Consider the following 22,809-nt stretch of genomic DNA (forward strand, 5'->3'; position numbering starts at 1 on the left):
TTTCACAGCCAGACCTTGTCACTTAACATTTCTATTCACATCTAGCAGTTTACTTCACTAAATAAACTGCATACCCACATTCCTTTTTTGGGCCATTTTGTGACATTATTTGCAATAAGCATGTAGGACTATGTTTGGATATTCAATACATGAGGGGTTACTTTATATCATTACTTTTTTATTCGGTGTTTGGAGGCCACCACAGTCCACCTTTAGCTCACGTAGCGGCTAGCTTGAGTCGGACACCAGGACAGCCTGGTGGTGGCTGAGCTTACAGTTATGAAGTAAAGCTCACAGAATTATCTGCAAATGCATTGTGCAATACCCATTATTGAGCAGTAGAATGTAAGTGATTTTACAATAATAATTAAGTCTTTTTTTTTTTTATTATACACAAATACAGTAATATTATTAGGTCATTGCTTCTCAATGGAGACCATGAAGCCAAATGAATTAGTTACCAACAGGATTGCATCTTTTTATTATTATTTTGTATTATTATTTTTCATTAACTGTTAGAAGTCGGACAAAACACATGCACATACATAAACAACCCAACGTCACTCAGTTGTCAATAGTACCAAAATCAGAAAATGTCTAAACTCCATCGACATTCCGCTGGTCATTGAGGGTCCCAGTCCTCTCTGCTTGTGTGCTGTGTGTAGGGTCCTCTGCACTGGGCGTGGGGCTCCTGTACTCCACATACTCAACAGTGAAACACAGGCTCACAGACAGCAGCAGGATGTACAGCTTCACGTCCACACACAGGAAGCGGCTGTAGGAGAAGGCCATCACGTACCCGACTGCCTCCCAGAGTCGGTAGTTAGCAAATGCTGCCTCCTTGTGGCCGTGGAAGAGAACTCCATAGAGGACTGGAGACAGAGAGCACAGTGGTTATGGCCTAGTGTCATCCCAACTAATCCTCAAAGCAGTGTTACAGTTTAGTGACATAAGTTGCCTTTTAAGTGCCGATCATCAAGGTGACAGTCTTAGATGTAGCGTGTTCTCTATGGAGGGTGTAGTCTTTTTGTAGTGTGTGAAGATAGAGGCCTCTGTTCCTCTCACCGTTGGTCTGAGTCTGCCACACAGCGTCTGCCAGGCCCCAGAGAGCAGGAAACACAAAGAAGACTGGAAGCTGGTCTGGGTGAGGCTTCCAGAACAACAGAGCCAGGATGCAGGACAGGTTGGTGACAGCAGCTGGAGGAGAGAGGAGGGGAGGAGAGGAGAAAAGAGCATCACAACATGGCTGAAACATCTTACAAATCCCTTTACAGGATTTAAAGTCCTCCAAAAATTCTAACTGGTCTCTTTCTCTCTCTCTTACTCACTCTCTTTAGTTCATTCTCTTTGTTTGTCACTTCCTCTGTTCTGTATCTGGTATCCTACCTTAAGTAAAACGTGCCACTCTGCCTGTATACTGAGACAGGCGCCCAAAGAGGTAGGAGCAGAGGGAGCTGGTGGTGCCAAAACAGATCATCACGTAGCCCACAAAATGGATCCACAACGCACAGGTGACATACTCCTGAGAGAAACCACACACACACACACATGGGGGTAAACATTCAGTATGTGTAGGACAAGTTATGTAGAGATTACACACTTTGACCTCAGTTCAACTCATGCTGTTGCAGGCTGACATGAGAATTCCAGCATTTAACCTGTATAGTCTTTCACATGCATAAATACACTCACCTTGGTATACTCTACGTTGAGAAAGTCCAGGTGCAGGCCGATGTAGGAGGTGACTGGGATGAGGAGAACCTGCCTCCAGTCTCCCAGCTGTCTGAAGGTGGCCAGAAAGGTGCTGCAGAAGGACTTTTGGATGTTCCTCACCTCTTCCTCCTCGCTCCTCACTTCCATCTTGTCCTCCTCGCTGCTCCTCCCCTCCAGCTGCATCCTGCTCCTCGTGGCTGCAGGGCTGTCCTCTCTGTCGACGTTGTCCAGAAACACAGCCACCAGGAGCACGGCCAACACTCCCACACCTCCAACACAGAGACACAGTTCACTTGAAACCTGCCGAGGTCGGCTTCTCATTCAATCAAGCCAGATGACAGGCATCCAATCAATGAGTCCTCCTTTTTTGTCCAAAATGAAAGATTTTTGTTGACACAAAAATAGAACTTTCCTTATTTTGCCATTTTATCCTCGATTAAAGGACTATGAACTGAATAATGATTTGTTATTGTTTTAATTCCGTCAGGATCACAATGACTCTTATTGAGTGACTTGTTGCTCTTGTAGGTTAGTTATAACGAAGTTAAGTCTTGTACTCGCTGTGAAATATTTTACTGTTGATTGTTCTTCTACAGGTAGTCCTGCACTTTTTGTGGTTCATGTTGTTTTAATTTGTTACTTGTATAACTGCATGGTCTTATGGGTCTTCCCTTTGGCACTTGTTTAGTTTTTCACAATGTATGCTTCATGTTTTGGCTGCTTGCAATGTTTGGGACTACCTTGTTGTTATGATCAGTGACTTATGCTCTTTTGTAAAGCTCTCTCTTGGAAGTCGCTTTGGATAAAAGCGTCTGCTAAATGCATAAATATAAATGTTGTTATTACTGCTGAAAAGGACTAACTGAAAAAAACATGATCAGCTTGGTTTGGCTAAACACAATCGTGTGTCGGGCATCAATCTCTAACCAATAAACCCTTGCATGTCCTGATGTCCTGGTGCGTCAGTTGGGCTGCTAAACTGTAGGCCATTTCTTCCGTTCGGCAGTACTTGAGTGCTGGTGTCTGAGAGAAGATAATGCAAAGAAATTAAGAGATGACACCATTTTAAAGTGGCTTCAAAAATGTATGGACAATACATCAGGTATGAGAGCAGTAACCATGGCACAAAGGTCAAAACATTCTTCTTGACTGATGAATTTGAGAATATACACTGCTCAAACAAATGGAAGGGAACACGTTATCATCAGAGTATAACACCAAGTCAGTTCAACTTCAGGGATATCAACCCGTCCAGTTAGGAAGCATAAGCAATTGTTAATCAATGTCACCTGTTTTGGTGCAAATGAAAGTGAGAACGGGTTTACTGGAGAGGCAACAGCAAGACAATCCCTTAAAAAGGGAATGGTTTTGCAGGTGGTGGCCATAGACAATTGCTCTAATTTATCCTTCCTGAATTTTTGAGCAGTGTAAATTGGCCTTCGTACCTGAAGGGTTATGGTTCACGGCAGAAAATAAAGAAGGCCAGGAACTTGTAGGGAATCCAAGAGTTGTTTAGGACCTGCCTTCACCAAGGTCTTAGAGCCTGGCAGCAAGGGCAGAAATTAAGACTATTCAATAAACATTTAATATAAATACCATCAGCAAGAAACCAAAATTGCTTTGTGTACCAAACAACTGCAAAAATGTTTTGAACAAGCATGCTTTCTAAACGATAAGAGTAATTCAAGTCTTACATGGGTCAGGACTTTGACACTTAGTGAGAGGGAAAGGATGGTGTAAAGCTGGGAGAATTAAGGGAATCTTCCCCCTTGGTGTGGTATGCTCATCATCAGACCTCTCCTCAGGCTCACTGTCACTCACTTGTCTGTTATGAAAAAAGCAAGTTAAAAAACATGCAACATGTGGTACACACAATCACACACTGTGTAACCCCTATACAGATACCAGTTCTTTTTTCCCCCTCTTTCTTGGAGAACCCTCATCCTCAGACTGCAGACCTGCTGTATCACTGTAAAAGTATACTTTCGTTTTTCTTCTGGCCTCGAAATAGTCATCTGGTTATATAAGACACTAAATACATTTTATGAAGAATTTGTCAACCATATTAAAATAGCAAATAGCAAATATGTTTGACTTAATACTGAAATAAACTGCTAAAATATAAGTTGATCAAAACTGTTGAAATTAAATTACCTTTGGCACATATGATCAGGGCACTGTACTTTTTCCATCCATGACATGGATAACAGTTTACTTGCACTGTCTATGTCGATGGCCGGAAAACGATGAAGATTAGAGTCACCCATTTTTATCGTTGATCTATCAGGAGTCAGGCTCCAGTTGTTCTTGTTACCGTTGTGCTCGTGTCTAGTGTAGAGTGCTAGTTGTGGTGCGGCGGTCGTCGGGTCGGCTGCCCGTATAGAGGGAGCAGCATTGAGGGGGGTTAGTCCCCAGGTCCCCAGTAAAGAGGACCAAGGTGCGGGCGTCGTAGCAACAGCCACCGCGTGGACCAAGAGGGAGCTGGACGGATTTAGTCTCCGGGCTCCCAGAAGGGAGGGACCGGGTGTGGGCGCTGAGGCGGCAACCGCTGTAGTGATCGGGATGCCAGGAGAAACTGAGGAGAGAAGAGGATCAGTCCTTTCATAACACATCACTAACAAAATATCTACATTGCAAACTAAAGCTAGTTTAATTTCTCATTACACATGATGCCACACAGAATGCCGAAAATGTTAGAGTTACCTTTCCAATTTAAAGACTGGCAAGGTAATAATCCAATCTTACTTAATTTGTTTAGGAACTGTACTTGATAACATCCTCCTAAAACTATGGATAGACAGAGATTAATGGATGTCGTCTTCCTAAAATGATTGTGCTGGTTTTGAGCGCAAAAATGATGCAAATAGCTTTAGCTGGAAAGTGAACTAACGTTAGCTAGCTAGTTAACGCTAGCTACAGCCTAAATTAGCTAGCTAGCTAGTATCACCAACAACACACAAAATAACGATGGTATTTAATAAGATAGAAAGTTATAGCCGAAATATCTGGTTATATCAACTGCAGTTGCTTTGCAGTCAACATTGACCTTATTCAAATAACCTACAAAAAAGACGAATAAAGAACACTTACCACATGCAGAATATGGCTTGCAATCCGTTGAGGCCAAAATGAGAGCACACGCATTGCGTTCAGTGTTGCCAACTCTTCAGTGAGGAAAGTCGCTATTGGCTGTTCTAAAAGTCGCTAGAAGTCGCTAGATGACGTCATCGTCTAATTTGCATACCCGGAAGTAAAAATCCCATTCATTTTCTCCACAGCCATAGCGGATTATTATCATGGACCTATTCTAAGAGATTATTAGCCCTAATTTCATCACCATCTAAGGGAGACTTATATGACTTGATACAAGGTACTGTACATGACACAAGTTTGCATGGTATCAACCTCGTTTTAAGAAAAACATAGTTTATTGGCGATCTCTGGAAGAAGAACTACACTACCCATGATCCTTGAGCGTCACACCGACGTCTCTGATTGGTGGAGCACGGCGTCGTGACGTCATCACTGAAACGTTTCCCGCTCGCGCGAAAAGTGAGCAAGAGAACAATGAGGTAAGAACCTTAGAAGAAACGCCATGGACATGGACTGTGCAAGACAGGTAAGAACAGCTCAAATATGTTTAGAAATACAAATTAATAATTCCAACCCTCCTCCTTTATCCGGGCTTGGGACCGGCAAAAGTGACCAAAAAGGAACACTTTGGCAGAGTTACTTAGGTTTTTATTTTATTTTTTATATATATATTTTTTAATTAAGTTTGTTTTTTAACTTTATGGTCCGCGTAGGAACCTACAACAGGTAACATTTAAACATGAACACTTTTAAACATAACATGTGTTGTGTACAATATATATTAACAATTTAAATTGCCCACTCTGGCAGTTAGGCCTATTCAAGTTTTTATTTTAAGTTTTTTGTTTTTAATATGTTTTTTTTCTTCTTTAGTTTTGTTTTAACCTTATGGTCCACTTAGGAGCCTAAAACAAGTCACAGTTATATATGAACATTTTTAACTAACACTTTTTTTGTGATGATGTTAACTAGTCTTGCTCTAATTGCAGGTGTGGAGGGAGGTCTGAAGCCAAAAACACAGACAGGCTGTGCTAGCTCACAGAACCAGTGACTCTTCATCGTCACTCAGGCTCTCCACTGCAGGTTCAGCTGAAGGAGCTGCCTTGAATGAATAAGCAGGTGAGGTTCCAAACAGTTTCAGAATGTGATCAGGCAGCTGGTGCTCAAAGCAAGCCTCACCTGACAGCTTTAATCCATATCTGATGTATAGGATGGAGTTCAGGGTTTGCAAGGACATCCTGTTCCTGAGTTTGGTCTTCACCACACTCATCTGGCTGAACACTCTCTCAACTTCAGCATTTGAGTGTGGCAAAGACAACACAGCCACAGCAGCCATGGCGAGTTCCTGGAATGGATTGAGACCAGCTGCGTCCCTGAACCTCCAAATCTCACTCCAGAAGCTCAGCGTGTTCTTTTTCTCAGTCCAGACACTGAGGTGGATGGTACGCCATTGCTGGACAATCTTGTTTATTGCTTCAGGTGAGAAGCCAAGGAGCTTTGCAAATGTGACCATTTCTGCTGGGCTCTTATTGTGCTTCAGAGTTTCCTGTACATTGAAAACTGACATGTGTTTCAATGTCTCCATGTTCTCAGGCAGTCTCATCCTCAGCTCATTGGTGAGGGAGATAGTGAAGGCGACACACCGTTTTCTGACATTCTGCTCATCGTCAGGCGCAAGGTGGAGCTCAGCTGCCTTTGAATCAAAAAGGAAACCGAGGTATGGAACAGGACTTATGTATCCATCGAGAGGCCCTTTCAAGACATCCACCTTTGCCAGTGGATTCAGGACCCTGCTGCTCACAGACTTAATGAGGCTCACCAAGCTGTCAAGTAGCTTGAGAGGATCGACCTGCTCTCCCTCAAACGCTTTCATGGCCAACTGTACCTCTCCCAGCACTGACTTCAGAAAGGTCAAGTATAGCACATTTTGAGGATCACTGTACATGGAGTATAACACCTCAGCCATGTAGCAGTGCTCACTCGACTTGGTGACCTCAAAATGCAGCTTGAGCTCCTCCCATTGGTCCAAAATGCGTGAGACTGCGGGCTCAATAGAGAGCCAACGTGTGGCACACACCTTTGTGATCTGTAGTGGTTTCTCCCCACAGTTAATGGTCTCATAAATGGCCTTGTATGCCTCCCTGCGTTTGGGAGACACTGAAAACCATTTATATGTCTCCCTTACAAGGTACTCCACACTGGGTGGGATCGTCTCATTCGATGCATGGGTGACAGCAAGCTGCAGGGAGTGACACACACAACGGATGAGGACCAGATCTTTAAGGCCATACTCATGTTTGAGCACTGCATGGACCCCATTATTTATCCCTGTCATTACAGAGGCATTGTCAGTCCCTATCCCAAGGAGCTTCTCTTTAACAAGAGAGCACTTTTCTAAAAAAGCCACCACAGCACGGGCAATAGAATGTGCATCTCCTCCCTCCAGCTCAACAAGCCCCAGAAATGTAGATACCACTGTCCCTTTAGTTTCACTAAAGTATCTGATGACAACACCCAGGTACTTAGACACACTGATGTCTGTGGCCTCATCGAGGAGGAGGCTAAAATGCTGCTCACCCACATCTGCCACCAACTTTTTCAAGAAGTAAGGTGCTAGGACACCATTGATCATTTCAGTGCACTTAGTCCTGTGCATTCTGAAATGCGTAGCAGCAGCGGAGTCAGAAAAGGCTGACCTACATGCTTCCCCAATGTGGTCACATGCTAGGAGGGAGCAGTGTTCAGCAATGGCTAATGCTATGGTAGCCTCAGCCTTTTTGGAACTATCAATTTTGCCTACCATAAATGGCAGCGTTGTTTGTGCTGCTAAGTTATAAGGCTTTGCCTTTTGAATGTGTTTTAGGGTTGTACTGTGTTTCTTCACATCACTGATTTTAGCATAGAAATCCACTTTGCAGTAATGGCAGTATGCTCGTCCAATATCTCCAATAAATGGCTTTAACCATCACTTAAAAGCTGTGTTTGCCTCCCACTCCTTTCTGTATTTCTGCTGGTAAAGTTTAGACATGGTAAAGAAAGTTTGTGTCACAGAGGCACACACATACAGTGGACGAGGTGAGGTGAGCGAGTGACTGAGCCTGAGGCAGTGTGAGTCAAACTATATATAACACAGTGATTTATTTAGTGCAGTGATTTTATTATTTTATTTAGACAAAGAAAATATACATTATCCCGCCCTGACTGTACGTCAGGGGGCGGGATCAGTCAGCGGCAGCTTGCTGGCCGGGACGCGGATTAATTTGCAGCTTGGATGCTGAGCCGTGAACGTCTCCTATTAGCTCCTGCTAACCTGCTAACAGGAGACAGCTGGGAGGGACTTCTGCGCGAGGAATGAAGCCGCCTGTAAGTGCTTGGAAACGGGGAAGGGAGGGGCCGCGCAGGCACCCGCTGCTCGTTGTGAAGAGTCATAGCGATACGTGTTTTCACCTCAAAGTCGCCAAAAGAAACCAATAACTCCAGAAAAGAAGCTAGATTTGTCGCTTGTCGCTTTTTTGAAAAAAAGTCGCCAAAGGGGTCTGAAAAGTCGCTAAATCTAGCGACAAAATCGCTAAGTTGGCAACGCTGATTGCGTTTTGTGTCCAATGTGGACTGGACAAACTTACAAAGAAATTAGTAGATATTTTAGCACTACACATTATTCTTTTTTTTGTAATTATAGCACTGTATTAAAGTCACATATGTTGGCATGTGTTGTAAAATGTACACTAGAATCATTACTGTTAATATTTTAAAACATTTCCTACCCCTATATTTTAATTTGTACCAGTCCAACTAAGATTTTGGCGGGTTAGAAGGATGTCGACCCTCTATGTGTCGACCGCATACATGTCAGGGCCAGGTCAGGCCCAAACCAACCAGTGTCGGTTTTCCTCAGGGTTTTGGCGCTTTTGGCTATGGCCCGTCATGCGTGTATGGGCCAAAACCAGTAAGACCCAATGGTTATAGCATCATCCGGTTAAGATCTGTATTGTCAGCCTAAACCATATGTGCATTACAACCGGATCAGGCAGCTTTCAAAAGTATATGGCACAAATGCAAATGCTATCTGGGTAGTAACTGGGGGAGGAGGGGGCAGCTTTTCGGGCCGGACCGTCTACAGGTTAACTACTTCTTTGTCCCTATGAGATTTTACCATCCTGGGAAAAAGTTCCCCACAATGTACATGACGTTGCAGCCCATGGACGCCACAATGGTCCACTTGCAGCCCAGGTAGTGGATGACCAGGGGAGTGAGGAACATGGAGGACAGGATGATGGAGGCAAACTAAACGCTGGCTGATGCCACTCCAAGTCCATCCTCCGCATTCAGACTGCTCTGGATCCGTTAAACAGACACACAAAAAACACCTCCAGTACAGTTTGCGAAATAGCCTTTCAGACACAGTACTTCAGAGTAAAACAGCATTAATCATTTACCTTTAACAGTCACTTAGTCATTTGTTCTGTACGCACGTCGCACATGCACGTTTACTGTCAACACAACAACCTTTGACCTCGGCCACAGAAAGCCTGCTGTGGCCAGGCTCTCCTGCTGCTGACGTCAGGAGATAAACACACCTGCAGGTTGAGGAGACTTCCTGTAGCACTGAAGAGCAGAGGGAACCCAGTGGAGATCACCAGGACGTTCTTCAAACAGCCACCTTTCATCTTCAGCCTCGACGTTCCTGATCCTGATCAACCTTGTCCGTCACCCAGGGATCAGAACTGCTGTCTGAGATACTTATTTCCTTTCACGCTCTGATGCAAGAGTAAATGGCTACACTTTGGCCCTGCTCTAGAGAAGTTAATTTGCTCTATATCAGGAGATGACTGTAAACAGGCAGGCTTTATTGTATGTGCAGTTCTTTGTACTGAGTTGGACCGTACAAAGGAAATGTGTATCCACTGACAACAACTTGTAACTCATTTTTGGATACAAATATAGAAGCTGAAGTTCAGTTCTGTTTTTCTGTATGTTGATTTTTTATTGACGTTTTATCAATCTTTTACACTTTGAATAATTGTCAAGTGCCAGAAAATTCCATGTATCCCCCCCCATGTAAAATCGAATACATGTTTTAAGAAAATATAGTAAAATATAACACCTTATTTATATAATACACATTGAATAAAATTTGATATTGACTGGTTCAGTAGCTGCAGGCAAATACTTTACAAAAAGTGCAAGAACAACACAATCGATTGTATGTATAGAAATCAGAAACAGTCAAATTAAACACTCCTGGGAAACCGTCTACAAGCTGGTCTGAGCAGTGACATATTTCTCCATTGCTGCTTCCGGCATTTTCCCTGAGTGTTGTTCGTAGGCCCCCTCCTCCATGGGAGGGGTGGGGTTACGCCACTCATGGTACTCCACGATGGGATACGTTACCGTGGTGAGCACCAGCATGGCCAGCAGGATATAGATCTTAAAGTCCAGGCAGATGAAGTTGCTGTAGGCGAAGGCGATGACGAAGCCCAGAGACTCCCACATGCGGTAGTTTGCAAAGGCAGCCTCCTTATCTCTGGGGAACAGCACCCCGTATAGAGCTGAGGAGAACATGGAAAATGTATTTAACCAGGCAACAGAACTGAGGTCAATGACCTCTAGGCCATGCAAACTGCACAAGGCCTTACATCTACTAAAGGTCTTCTACACAACTTCAATCTTGGACATGGTCTAACTACTGACTGTAAAGAAAGGCTGTCGAATGCAGTATCCTCACCCACCCACTGTCATCTACATCCAGAATCACATAGAAAAGTCAAACACACATTTAAAACACTGTAATGGTATCTTGAAATGATTTGACACGTAGAATCTGCAATACTTTAGGGAGAAAGGTTGTTGCCAGATATGTCTGAACAAAACTTCCCCGCTGCTTGAGATTTTTGCATGTGAAAGATTTTTGTGAAGGTACAGTATGTAGTAGTCCTCTCACCATTGGTCTGAGTCTGCCACACAGCGTCTGCCAGGCCCCAAAGAGCAGGAAACACAAAGAAGACAGGAAGCTGGTCTGGGTGAGGCTTCCAGAACAACAGAGCCAGGATGCAGGACAGGTTGGTGACAGCAGCTGGAGGAGAGGAGAGGAGTTAACAGAACTCCACTGAAGCAGAATTTACTTACTGGGTAAAAGAGTGAAGCTTGGCCTAAAGTAAATAAGAGGCAAACATGTCACATGATTTTCTCCCAAAACCATTGTTGCTGGGTGCCAAAGTGGAACTGGAATTGCACGGAAGTGGGTCTCATGTCCCTGTCACATACTACACGTGTCACATAGTGTGTCAAGTCTTCCTACTTCATACATTCCTTGCTCTTACCTATGAAAAAGAGAGGGGCTCTGCCTGTGTATTCTGCCAGCCGGCCAAAGCCGTAGGAGCAGAGAGAATTGGAAGCTCCAAAACAAATCATGGCAAAGCCAACAAAGTGGATCCCTAGGGCACAGGTCACATAGTTCTGTAACAAGAGCACAGCATGGAGGTCAATTCTACTTGTAAGTACTCTACTAAGAAGAGATAAGGAACACAGGACACTTTACTGTACTGAGTCAGTACAGGAAAAGCAACCCACTTAACAGTGTGAAATCCATCCCCACATATTAGTGAACTCTACTGAGGAGACACTTTATGATGTTGAGTCCGTCCGTCCCCCTCTCCCCCGTCCCCCTCTTTACCCCCCCCCCCCCCCTCACCTTGGTGTACTCCCCAGACAGGAAGCTCTGTTCAAACCCGCTGTACATGGTGAGGGGAATGAGAGTGACCAGCCTCCAGTCTTTCAGCAGACGGAACGTTGCCAGAAACGTGCTGCAGAACGGCTCACGGTTCCCCCGGAACTCCCTCGTCTGTTCACGGTCGATGTTGTCCAGGAACACCGCCACGATGATCATGGCCAGCACGCCCACACCGATGTAGCTGCCCACCAGCGTGTAGATCAGCTTCTGCTCGGGCCTGGTGGAGTTGGAGGTGGAGTTAAAGACGATCTCCTCGCAGGTCCCGGCTCCGCAGAGCTGCAGGTCCTCCTCAGGAATGTCCGCTGCAGTAGAACAAACGCACAATGTTCTTTGACCTCGCCAGTTTCTGTGCTGTTACCAGACCTGTGGTGAACTTGATTTACATTACCCAGAAATATTAAACCCAGAAATATTAAACAGATGGGGCAGTTCTCAAGTATATGTGATGTTTATGTCTGATCCTAAATCATTGTGTCATTGAGTCATTACTGTTGCTAAGAACCATAGTTTAGCCACCATAAAGTTCTGCAGTTGAGATATGGTAGTTGTGAGAAACACACCCTAAAATCGAGTATCATCCTAAAACTAATGGACGACTTTCACTTTGACAAGCATGGATTTCAACCAGTTTGACATGTATTGTGTGCACGTGCATACCTATATTAGTGTCCTGCCCAAAGATAAGCGAAGACATGAGGTTCCCCCAGACAGCTGAGGACTGGAAGATGAGGAAGAAGATGCCAAAATACTGGTTGATGACATCAGCACTCTTCTTGTTGTCTTTGGGCGCCTGCAGGTTGCCAGCAATGGTGAGGTAAGCACACTTAGCTGACCACAAGGGGGAGCCCCCCATACCCAGGATAAAGGAGGTGGGGATCAGGGTGTACCTTGAGCAGCAGGGATGGGTGGAGGGGGGGGGTTATGCAGGTCAGAGTAGTTAAACCACTGTACTAGTGGTACGCTTGATTCACCTTGCTGTAGTCACTGACACTGAGTGTTAGTTTCTGGTTTATTTCAAGGGCACTGAGCAATGAATGTGTTGTACTGAGAAGATGGTCTGTGTTACCAGCCGGGGTAGAGGTTTCCAAAAGAGTAGGCGACGTAGCAGCCCATGGAGACCACGATGGTCCACTTGCAGCCCAGGTTCTTGATGAGGATGGGCGGCAGGAACATGGAGGACAGGATGATGGACGCGTAGATGACGCTCAGAGAGGCCACGCCCATCCCTGCCTCCGCATTCAAGCTGCTCTGCAGGGGGAACGGGGGGGGGAGAAGATGGAGGTTGGAGGGAGAGGGGCAGGAAATGGTGGGATGAGATGGATGGAGGTGAAGGTGGAGGGAAAGATGGGGGAAAGGGAGGTGGTGAGGAGGGAAAGGGAGCGAGGACGTGGAGGGAGAAACATTAGGAGTTGGAGAGAAAAGAGACAGGGAGATATGAAGGCAGGAAAAGGAGGAGGTGAACTCATGGTACCATGAAATGTATCTGTCGTGTTGTTAGATGTGTGATCAAGGCTACCCCAAAAAAACTTTCACTGTATAAATTAAGAGAATGACTGCACACGTGTAAATGAGAAAACGATTAAGATTTACTCATATTCACACATACAGTAAGTCACAAATAAGTCACATATCTTCTCCTAAAGTCAAAGCAAGACATACAGCTGAAGACATGTACTCACACAATATTTCCTTTTTAACAGCCTGTATTACCTGTTTATCTAAAATTGATTTGTAGTTAATCCGCATCGATTTGCTATTTATTTACCTTCTTCGGCTCATTTCCTGTACACCTACATGGGTTTCCTGTCTGTCACGTCCTGTCAATCTTTGTAAGTGCTCACCTGTAAACTCTGTAGACCTCCATAGGCTGTGAACAGGGACAGGAAACCTATGGACACCACAAGAACGTTCTTGGTGTTCCTGCTGATCATCTCTGCAGCTTCAAACACCCAGAGGGCTCCAATGGACAGAAGAAAAATGAAAGCGTTAAGTCTCAGATGCCTGGCTACAGCTGTCCTAGTAGCGTGTCAAGGAGAGTCCAGGTCTCTTTAACTTTGTGATGCTCTGATATAGCCGAGGTTGGCTGTTGTCAGAGCCAAAGTTCATCCTGCTGGAAGACCATAAACTTGAGGGAATGCAGAATGCCACATATCTGTTCTAATCTATTGTCGTTTTACCTTATCAATCATTATACGGAGACTGCTTTGGAAACTAACTCAACGATCCTCCCCTTACTTTAGTGTGAGCGTGCACGCATGTGTGCGTGCGTGCTTGGTCGCGGGTACCTGGCCATTAGAGAACTGAGAAACTGAGAGCAAAAGACAGAGAGAGAGAGAGACAGAGACACAGAGAGAGAGACAGAGACACACAGAGAGAGAGAGAGAGAGAGAGAGAGAGAGGGAATACAGCAGGAAAGAGAGAAACACTAAGGTCTAAGGTTTATCAACTGATTGAAATGACATGACGGTCAAATGACGGGCAAGTTTCCTCAACTCTTGAGACAGAGAGCACAACATCCGTCTGTGTTGGCAATTCAATTAACACATTTCTTGTTGCTTTGACACACAGACATAGAGTAAACAAAAAATGTTAATGCTTGAACTTCTTTTACACACAAGCTCAACCAAGACCAAAACAATCGATTTTTACTGCCCAATTTACTAATGCTTTCACATTCTATGTCAGAACAGATAGCATCATGTTTGAAATCAAGCGGAGCTGGTTCATGCAAGGGAAGCGGGACATAGCGCCTCAGTAGCAGCGCCTCACTAGCAGCACGTCATATCACGCAGTAGGGGCACACCTTCTTGGCAAGGCGGCTATTTACAGTTTTTTTTACAGTCGCTGGGACACATTTCTCAATACTTAGGTCACTTTTTCAAAACTCTTCACACAGTTCTCCTAACCAACTTTCAGCTTGGCAAAGCAGTTAATTTCACATTAAAAATGCACTAAAACTACCAAATCACTTCATACATGTCTCAAATCAACTCATTCTTCCATAACACTAGCAAAGGTTGACAGCCAACAAACATACTTTCTCACCCACAAAACAATGACCTAAAAATCATTACTGTAACAACAGGTAGCATTATACAATGTTTTCTCATGTAAAACAAGGACACCCCTCTACTGTTTAGGATTCACTGCAATGTATGTTACTGGAATGAATCAGACATGATGCAGTATGCTTCAATATGTTGTACATCTTTTCACTGATTCCAGAATACAATAATTTGTATACATACCATCCACTGATACAGATACAAGATTTCGGAATGCTACTGTAATCGTCTGCATTTGGCCATACATTCTCATCCACATCACATCTTATTTCATCTAGGGCAATACACCCTGGCAATATCCAGGCATCCAGCATTCATTGCGTACAGGAGGGACATTTGATCATGTCGATGGTGGTCATACAGTAAACTTTCCACCTCCATGAGGAAAATAATGATTCTAGGTGGTTGAGGAATGGAGAGTAAGGTGGGAAGAAAAGTGACACCATTCTGGGATGGGCTGCAAACCACTCGGTGACTGCACGGGAGTGGTGAAATGCCACATTGTCCCATACAATTGTTGGCTGATTTCTTCTCTCTACATCTCTTTCCTCACCTAGCACAGCCGTAGAGATCATTTTATAGCATTTAATTCTTTGATTCAAAATATATTTCATTACATTATTACTGTAGAAATGTAGCAAATTTCTGTCTCATTCAGTTTTGAATTATGTTATTGTTTTACGTAAACTGAAGTTTAACAGTTTTGAAAAAAACTATATGTAAGCACATGCAAATTGGCCTGTAGGTACATAAAGTTTTGGCAGTTGTTGTGTCAAAGTGAGAAAAAAATGAATGTAATTTGAAAGATGTAGTCATTGAACGCATTTTGTGCCAAAACAATGATATATGATCCACAGTTTAGCCCATATATATGTCTGTTGTGCTCACTGTGTGAAGGTTTTTGAAAATGCAACTTAAGTTTTTTACAATTGCTATGACAGTTTTTTTCAATACATTTAACGAGTTCCCAAAACCCTTAACACAGTTAACACAACATCCGTCTATGTAGGCTGTACAATTAACACATTTCTTGTTGCTTTGACACAACGTGCATAGAATAAACACATTTTAAATGCTTGAACTTTTACACACAAGCTCATCCAAGACCAAAACAATCGATTTTTACGGACCAATTTATCAATTCTTTCACACTGTCAACAAAACAGATAACATCATGTTCAAAACCTAAATTATTGGCTAAAGTCAAAGTGAACAGCTGTTTATATTGTGAATTGAAACACAAATATATCCCCTGCATTTTATTCCATTGCTACTGAGAAACAAGTTATGCAAATACTGTAAATCACAGCTGATTCCCAACTAGGAAACACTCAGGTGTTGAGGTTCTTTCAATTGCAGGCTATATGGTATAGATATTGCATATATATATATATATATATATATGGTATATAAAGAGGACCTTTGGGTTGATCTTGTGTGGAAAAAGAACAATATAGAGCAGCACGAAGAAAGTAAGATTACAGTGTTGCCTGCACGAGGGAGACAAGTACCAGGACAAGGGAGAGGAGTGAGACAAGGGCAAGGGAGAGGGAGAGGAACACAAGTACCAGGACAAGGGAGAGGAAGACGAGTACTAGGACAAGGGAGAGGAAGACGAGTACCAGCACAAGGGAGAGGAAGACAAGTACCAAGACAAGGGAGAGAAGTGGGACAAGGGCAAGGGAGAGGGATAGGAAGACAAGTACCAGGACAATGGAGAGGAGTTAAAATGTGTGGTGGCGCTCAGAGAAGGGCCAGAGCTAGGGTATACTGTAAATGGCAGCTATATTGCATATCTCTTGCAGTAAAGTCCTGTTGCAAATGAAGCCTTTACTGCAGCAATTGTGGTTCTGTGTTCTTTTTTTCCATACAGTAACCCTACATTCTATAAAGCTTCTCTGATGTAACCTACACCCTACTGGCTCTTCACCAAGAGCCAGCGGTAAGCTAGAACAGTAGTTCTCACAAAGGTGTGTTCAATTAAATGAATAGGGGAGGAGGCGGCGTACAAAATAATGCACTTTATTTACGGTACAGTTGGTGTTCCCTCGAGCCACTAGCACAACAAGCTGCACCAAGGCTGCGATCTTATTACGTTGCCTGTTACAAAAAGTCAAATCAAACTAATATAATTAAATCAATCCAAAAAAAAGGGGGGCACTCTCACTGCAAAGAAACGAAATGACAGAATAACGCCCGTCCAACAAAATATATGGCACAAAACTTGGAGGTGGTTTCACATAACAAATGCACTCAACGGCAAACTGCAAGGCCTGAACTGTTGTCCTGTAATAGGCTATTAGGCTGGGGAACAGCGAATGTTTTAAATAGTTGGTTTTAGTGAAATTCTACGGTGGGAAAAACAGTGGCTACTAATGATCCCTGAAAGTAGCAGACATTATATTAGCCACTTGTGTATCAAAACTGATTTTACATAACATTACACTGGTCAATTGATACCTTTACGTCTGTGCTGAGGTCAGATTGCAGATGGGAACCATGCGTTTCTAGCACAGGACACTGCAACAACAATAAATGCATAATCAATACAAAGCAGTATAAACATTTCTCATTCACTCCCACAATTTACTCTGTTTAATTCACGTCACATTTACCGTCTTAAAATCTCAATTAAAACACAAACATTAGTAAACATGGGTTACGTGGTGACGCTTGTCCTTACCCGCTTCCAATTGATCACCGTCGGCCAGCTCTGATTGAAGACAACACTAACTGAGGTATGCCATCTACCTGCATTTAATTGAAATTACGGTGGTCATGTGACAGAACCAGGTGAACCAAATGGCTCCCTGGTTTATCCCTCTCCCACCTGTTACACTGAGATGGGTCATTCATTTTTTGTTCTGAGTTTCTGCATCAAAAGAAACCAAATTCATGCATTTACAAAACCCAATAAAACAAAAATGTAGAGAGGCTTTAAAAGAAACCGCATTGCAAACACAATCTATAATCCATATACTGTGAGACCTGACACATACCTGCATAAATGAATGCAGTTTCTGTAATTCCATCTGATGTTAGTGTTTTTTATGACATTGTGCTATGATCGACTAAATGTTCCTGTGAAAAGAGAACGTGTGTTAACGTTTGGTAGACATGGTGTCACGTTTAGTGTATTTTTGTGTTATGACAATTAGTGTTTGAGTTTAGTTTACAATGTGTGATTTTGAGCATGAAATTAACAGTTTTGCCAATTGTGTGTGGTAGGTGTGTTGGTGCGTTAAGAGTTTAGTAAACTTGTTAAAAGTATAAAAAAAAATGGAAAAAGGAAACCACAGCAGGAGACAGATATATCAGTGCCAGTCTTGACTTGACTCTCTATAGGCCTGAATGAATGTGTTCCTGTATTCAACACTCTGCAATTTAGCTAATCTCATCAATTGAACTCATCAATATGATGGGAACATCCACACAAAACAGATACCCCGGCACATCTACCAGTTACAAACCCATTCTTGCAACCATATAAAAACAGACTCAGGTAAGGGTACACTGCCTTGCCGTTATGACCTGACCGGGTTTATGTTTTTATGCTGGGATACGGGAAATGTTGATGGGAAAACACTTCTGAATCATCTCTCCTCTCTGGCGATAAGGAGCAGATGATAAGATTATGATTGTGGTGGATCTGCTGGGGTGTGGTCTGAAGATAATAACAGCCTGGACTGTCACATCGTGCTGGGCCGGTCCTGTGACATCACTTCCTTCACTGGAAGTGAGGGCACTGTCCAGGAACTGGGAGGAATTTTAAATTACATCACAAAATCACACTATAACTGAAACTACTGCTATGGAGAGAAATACATGCTGATAAACAGGAAATATTGTATGTGTACATGTCTTCAGCTGTTTAGGTTCAGGTGTTTTGCTAATTGTTCGATGACCACTACCATAACTGAAAAACTAGTTTTTGAAGTTTTGCTGCCGACGTTTTCAGATGCGTGATACAGTGTGTGTATGCTGGTTGACCACCAGAGGGCATCACACAACATTATAAATGTATTCTGGTAATTTTGTGCTGGGTGTCCAAACTTGACAGGTACTGTATATTATAATATGATAACGCTCATCAGGTCACCATGAACAATAATAGAAAATAACAATGTTAAATATTTTTAAGAAAATTTACTTGAAATTGACATTGAATGGAGCTGGTCTTTCTACTGTGGCAAAGGAAAGGTCAAATGTGTTGTGTCTGCCCAAGCTAAAAAGTATAATACTTGAATCTTATTAAAAAGTACTAAATGACAGCTTGATCTTAGTTATCTTTTTCTGCACAATTGTAAATGTAATTAAAATATACACATTTTACGTCCTGTACTCATTGACAACTTTAACATTTGTTTTGCTTGGGTTCCTCAGCCTTCCCTGCCTGTTGCCCACTGCGACAGCATATTAGTATGAATGATTGGATGCAATGTCGTTCTTTGACCCTTGATAGGTCTTACTTTTTTAGTAAACAGCTTGCATGCACAAGTAGTAGGTTAACCATGAAAGCAAAAATTCACAATACTGGTCAGTCAGCAACTGACTCATAATGTTGCTGTCTAAAAACTAAATAAGTGGAAAAAGTAACTTCCTTTCTTATCTTTGTCTTCAACTGTCTGCCATAACCCACCTCACCCTCCCCCCCATGATTCTCATTAAAGTGGTCTGAAGAGGATCTGACACAGGGCTTACACTCCAACTCTCTCTCACACACACACACACACGCACACACACACACACACACACACACACACAAACTCTCTTACACATGCAGACCAGGTACAGGAATTCCAAGGGGTTTAATTCGCTTTTAAAAAGAACTTGTATGGAAAGATGCCCTTTTACTGCAGAGTTCTAGAGAGAGATCTGTCAGAGTGTGTGGTTACAATTGAGTGGTTGCTTACCGTGGTTGTAGTACACACTGGTCTAGCAGGTCAAACCGGTGTAGGATGCAGGATGTTCTAGAAATAAAAACTTTGACTTCAAATATGATCAGAATCGTTTTTTATATCATTGGAATGTGTGCTTTTTTCCACCTTTCCCTGCCTATTCTTCAATTGTCGTCGTCGTCCCGTCCCATCCCATCTCCACAGACAGTGAGTTATACCAGGGGTATGTTTACACACCCTGTTAAAAGGTATAAGACGTCATTGATGGCTTCTTATGAGGGTTGAGGTCGAAGGTCAACTGTGCCCTCCCAGTCCCAGGAACTGTCGAGGGGTCGACTTTGGAGAGAGAGAGAGGGGGAGAAAAGAGGGAACAGTGGAGACGGACAGAGAGAGCGGTGGGAGCGAAACGAAAGAAAGACATGCACCCAAACGGGGAGGGAGATTCGGCTTGTAAGATGTCAGTGTCATGGTTGATGGGAGTCACTGGGGACTGGTGTGGGATGTGTGTGCGTGGGTGGTGGGTGTGGGCGGGTGATGTTGGGGTGGATAGGAGAATATGACGCGTAGGTTTGACACACATGCTAGGAGCCATTAGGCCTTAACTACCAGCCACAAGACCTTTGGCCGACAGCACACCCCAGAATACTCATCTCTCAAAATAACCTGATGTGCTCATCTTTTGCTGCTCTTGCTTGTTTGGGATTGTGGCTTTATTGTGGGTGGGTATGTCTGGTGGTGTGTGTGCTAGTGTGTGTCTGCGTGTGTGTGTTCTGTGCTACCCGGTGCAGTAGATTTGTTGTTTCTGGAGCTATCTGCCAGTAAGTGAGTGAGTCAGTCAGTCCTAGACGTGCCATTGTTAGCTGTTTGCTGATGTCAATTCAAATCTGTTGGGCAGTTTCTGTTGCTGCCACCAGCACAATGCACAATGGCTGCCGGCTGCTGACACGGCCACAAAATGTCTTTATTTAGCAAAACGTCAGGGAGTGAGCGCTGACACACGTGTGTGACCCCAACAACAACAGAGAGAGAGAGAGAGATAAAGGGAGAGAGAGGGAGGGGTATTGCAGGGCAGACAGAGAGGAAGAGAGGAGCTGGGGCTACGTGTTAGCATTTGAATATCCTGTGCGAAACTTTCCATGGTTCTCTTGAATGAAGAATAGGCAGACACCCAGCAGAAACCCATCTTAACAGATACACAGATGAAAAAACATCAAAAAAAATGGGGAGAGAGAGAGAGGACAAAGGAGGAGAGAGGACAAAGGGGGCTGGGAGGGTGCTGAGACGGGGGAGACAGCAGGCCTGGTAGAGGAGAGGGAGGGAGACAGTCTTGGCAGGGGCGGGGGGGGGGGGAGGAGGAGTGGAGGAGGGGAAGCGTGACTGGGATCAAGAAGATGCCACATGAAAGGCGGTGTTCATTTCAGAATAGTCCGGCTGCTGTGCGGCTGCAGGACGACGGGACCTCACGACAAATCTGTGAAGAGAGAGAGAGAGAGAGAGAGAGAGAGAGAGAGGGAGGGAGGGAGGGAGGGAGGGAGGGAGGGAGGGAGAGAGAGAGAGAGAGAGAGAGAGAGAGAGAGAGAGAGAGAGAGAGAGAGAGAAAGAGAGAGAGAGAAAATTCTACACATTTTGTGTCGCACAGTGTAGCACAGGCTGGACTTGTAAGAACAGTTCAAAAACGAGTGAGAGAGTGAATGAGAGAGAGATTGAAAGGAAGAAGAGTGAAGAAGGCCGAGTGAGAAATGGAGAGAAAAGAGTTCCCCTGCAAAACTAGCATGAATTATTCAGCGGCTCCTTTATCTAATCCTCCCCTCGTCTCCGTTCCCCGCCTTCATGATCTCGGTGTTTCCTTGACACTACCTCACAAGCCACGGCAAGATGCTTGAGAAGTAGAGGACGGTGGGAAACGTATGCTCAAGTCCCGAGGCTGAGGGCCTCAGGACTGTGAGGAAGGGAAGGGTGAGGAGAGACTGGGCTCTTTGTTGATGCGACGCTCCCCTTAGAAAAGGATCTTGGGGCCTTTTGACGAAATGTGTGGGTAGATTCATGGTCAAGAGGGGATACTTGTCTGGAGCACTTGTTTGTCAACAAAAATGGAGGGCACTAGCTGGGAACAGAGTGATTTTGAAATCGACTCCAGTAGCCTGTGGGTTCATTCACTGCCATGTATACTGTGTTTTGTTTGGTTTACTCGCTTTTTTTGCCAATGCTCAATGGTAACTATCCCCACCCAGAACCCACTTGGGCTGAGTGATGGAACCCATAGTCACTGTCTGTGGACTGGGTGGTTGACGGGTGTATAGAGTGTTAAACTGTAGATGTGTGACGTTCAAGTCACATGAGTCACATACAAAGTTTTGCCTCTGTCCCTCCGGCAGGCAGGAATAGTGTTTTCGAAGAGGAGGCAGGGTTAAAAGGTCATGTCAATGACTCGGCAAGTTTGACAAAGATGGCCGAGACAAGTTTTCATCCTGAGTCATCTACATTTAAGGAATTCATGACTCCACCATGACAAAAGGGATTGGACATTGGGGGGAGGCAGGGAAGGATGCGAGAAGGAAGGAGGGCATTGATGCTGATGACAATGATGAAGAGGATGACGATGATGATGATGATGAAGGCTGGACTTGAGGAGTTCCCGGGTGGAGCTCCTCTGAGTCTGACACTCCTGTGCGGTAGTAACCTGGTGCGTTACACAAAGACACACTCACACACACACACACACACCTAAACAGACTGTATCACTGTTGCCTTAGTCTTTGGATGTGCCATAGAGACGTAGGGAAGTCAGTTCGTAAAACAAACAAACACAACTCACACATGCCTTGGGGTTGTCAAAAATGAAGCTGATTTAATTGAAACCACATGATGGTCTGATAATGGTCAAATGCTGTTGTCTACAGTCCGCCAGGTCTGTAGGGGTCTTTGTGTGTGTGTGTGCGTGTGTGTGTGTGTGTTTGAGAGCACTGCAGGTTTGTGTCTGGTCCAGCTAACAAAGGCAGTGTTAATAAAGAGGCGCTGAGCGAGCGTGGAGGCTGGGGCTGCTCGCTGGTGGAACCGGCCTTCAGCCTGAAAGGCCTGCGTTCATTCACCCACAACAGCCTTTCAACCAGGGGCAGGCTGGGGGAAGGGAGGGAGAGAGAAAATAGACAGTGTCTGTGTTTGTGGGTTTGTGTGTGTGTGTGTGTGTGTGTGTGTGTGCAGAGTGAGAGAAAAAAGAGTGAGAGAGACTGGTGGGGGGAGTGAGGGCCTCCTAGGACATAAAAGGTTGGATAGTGCATTCCTGGGCCGGTGGACAATACTGCAGGAATGC

The 22,809-nt window shown here is 44.1% G+C and overlaps 1 protein-coding gene, 1 long non-coding RNA gene and 1 pseudogene across 3 annotated transcripts; 1 reads left to right on the forward strand and 2 right to left on the reverse strand.

Annotated features, from left to right (window-relative positions):
• Window positions 1-394: 394 nt before the first annotated feature.
• On the reverse strand, window positions 395-4,887 carry LOC124465458 (annotated as a pseudogene).
• Window positions 4,888-5,235: 348 nt separating this feature from the next.
• Window positions 5,236-7,767, forward strand: LOC124465459. The gene is made up of 4 exons (XR_006955805.1): window positions 5,236-5,332; window positions 5,796-5,925; window positions 6,017-6,285; window positions 6,400-7,767. It is a non-coding gene; the product is annotated as an uncharacterized LOC124465459 (long non-coding RNA).
• Window positions 7,768-9,770: 2,003 nt separating this feature from the next.
• On the reverse strand, window positions 9,771-17,178 carry unc93a (unc-93 homolog A). 2 transcript variants are annotated; one of them, XM_047017234.1, is made up of 8 exons: window positions 17,062-17,178; window positions 13,378-13,493; window positions 12,603-12,784; window positions 12,194-12,423; window positions 11,498-11,838; window positions 11,127-11,262; window positions 10,748-10,879; window positions 9,771-10,355 (listed from the first exon to the last, which is right to left on the reverse strand). In XM_047017234.1, the coding sequence occupies exons 2-8, from the start codon at window positions 13,465-13,467 to the stop codon at window positions 10,060-10,062; spliced, it is 1,407 nt and encodes a 468-aa protein (XP_046873190.1). In that variant the 5' UTR covers window positions 13,468-13,493; window positions 17,062-17,178; the 3' UTR covers window positions 9,771-10,059. The 2 variants fall into 2 exon arrangements, with proteins under 2 accessions (XP_046873190.1, XP_046873189.1); XM_047017233.1 differs by lacking the exon at window positions 17,062-17,178 and having other exon boundaries at window positions 13,378-13,785.
• Between the last annotated feature and the right edge of the window lie 5,631 nt (window positions 17,179-22,809).

Source organism: Hypomesus transpacificus, unplaced genomic scaffold, assembly GCF_021917145.1.
Source record: "Hypomesus transpacificus isolate Combined female unplaced genomic scaffold, fHypTra1 scaffold_509, whole genome shotgun sequence".
NCBI classification, from domain to species: Eukaryota; Metazoa; Chordata; class Actinopteri; order Osmeriformes; family Osmeridae; genus Hypomesus; species Hypomesus transpacificus.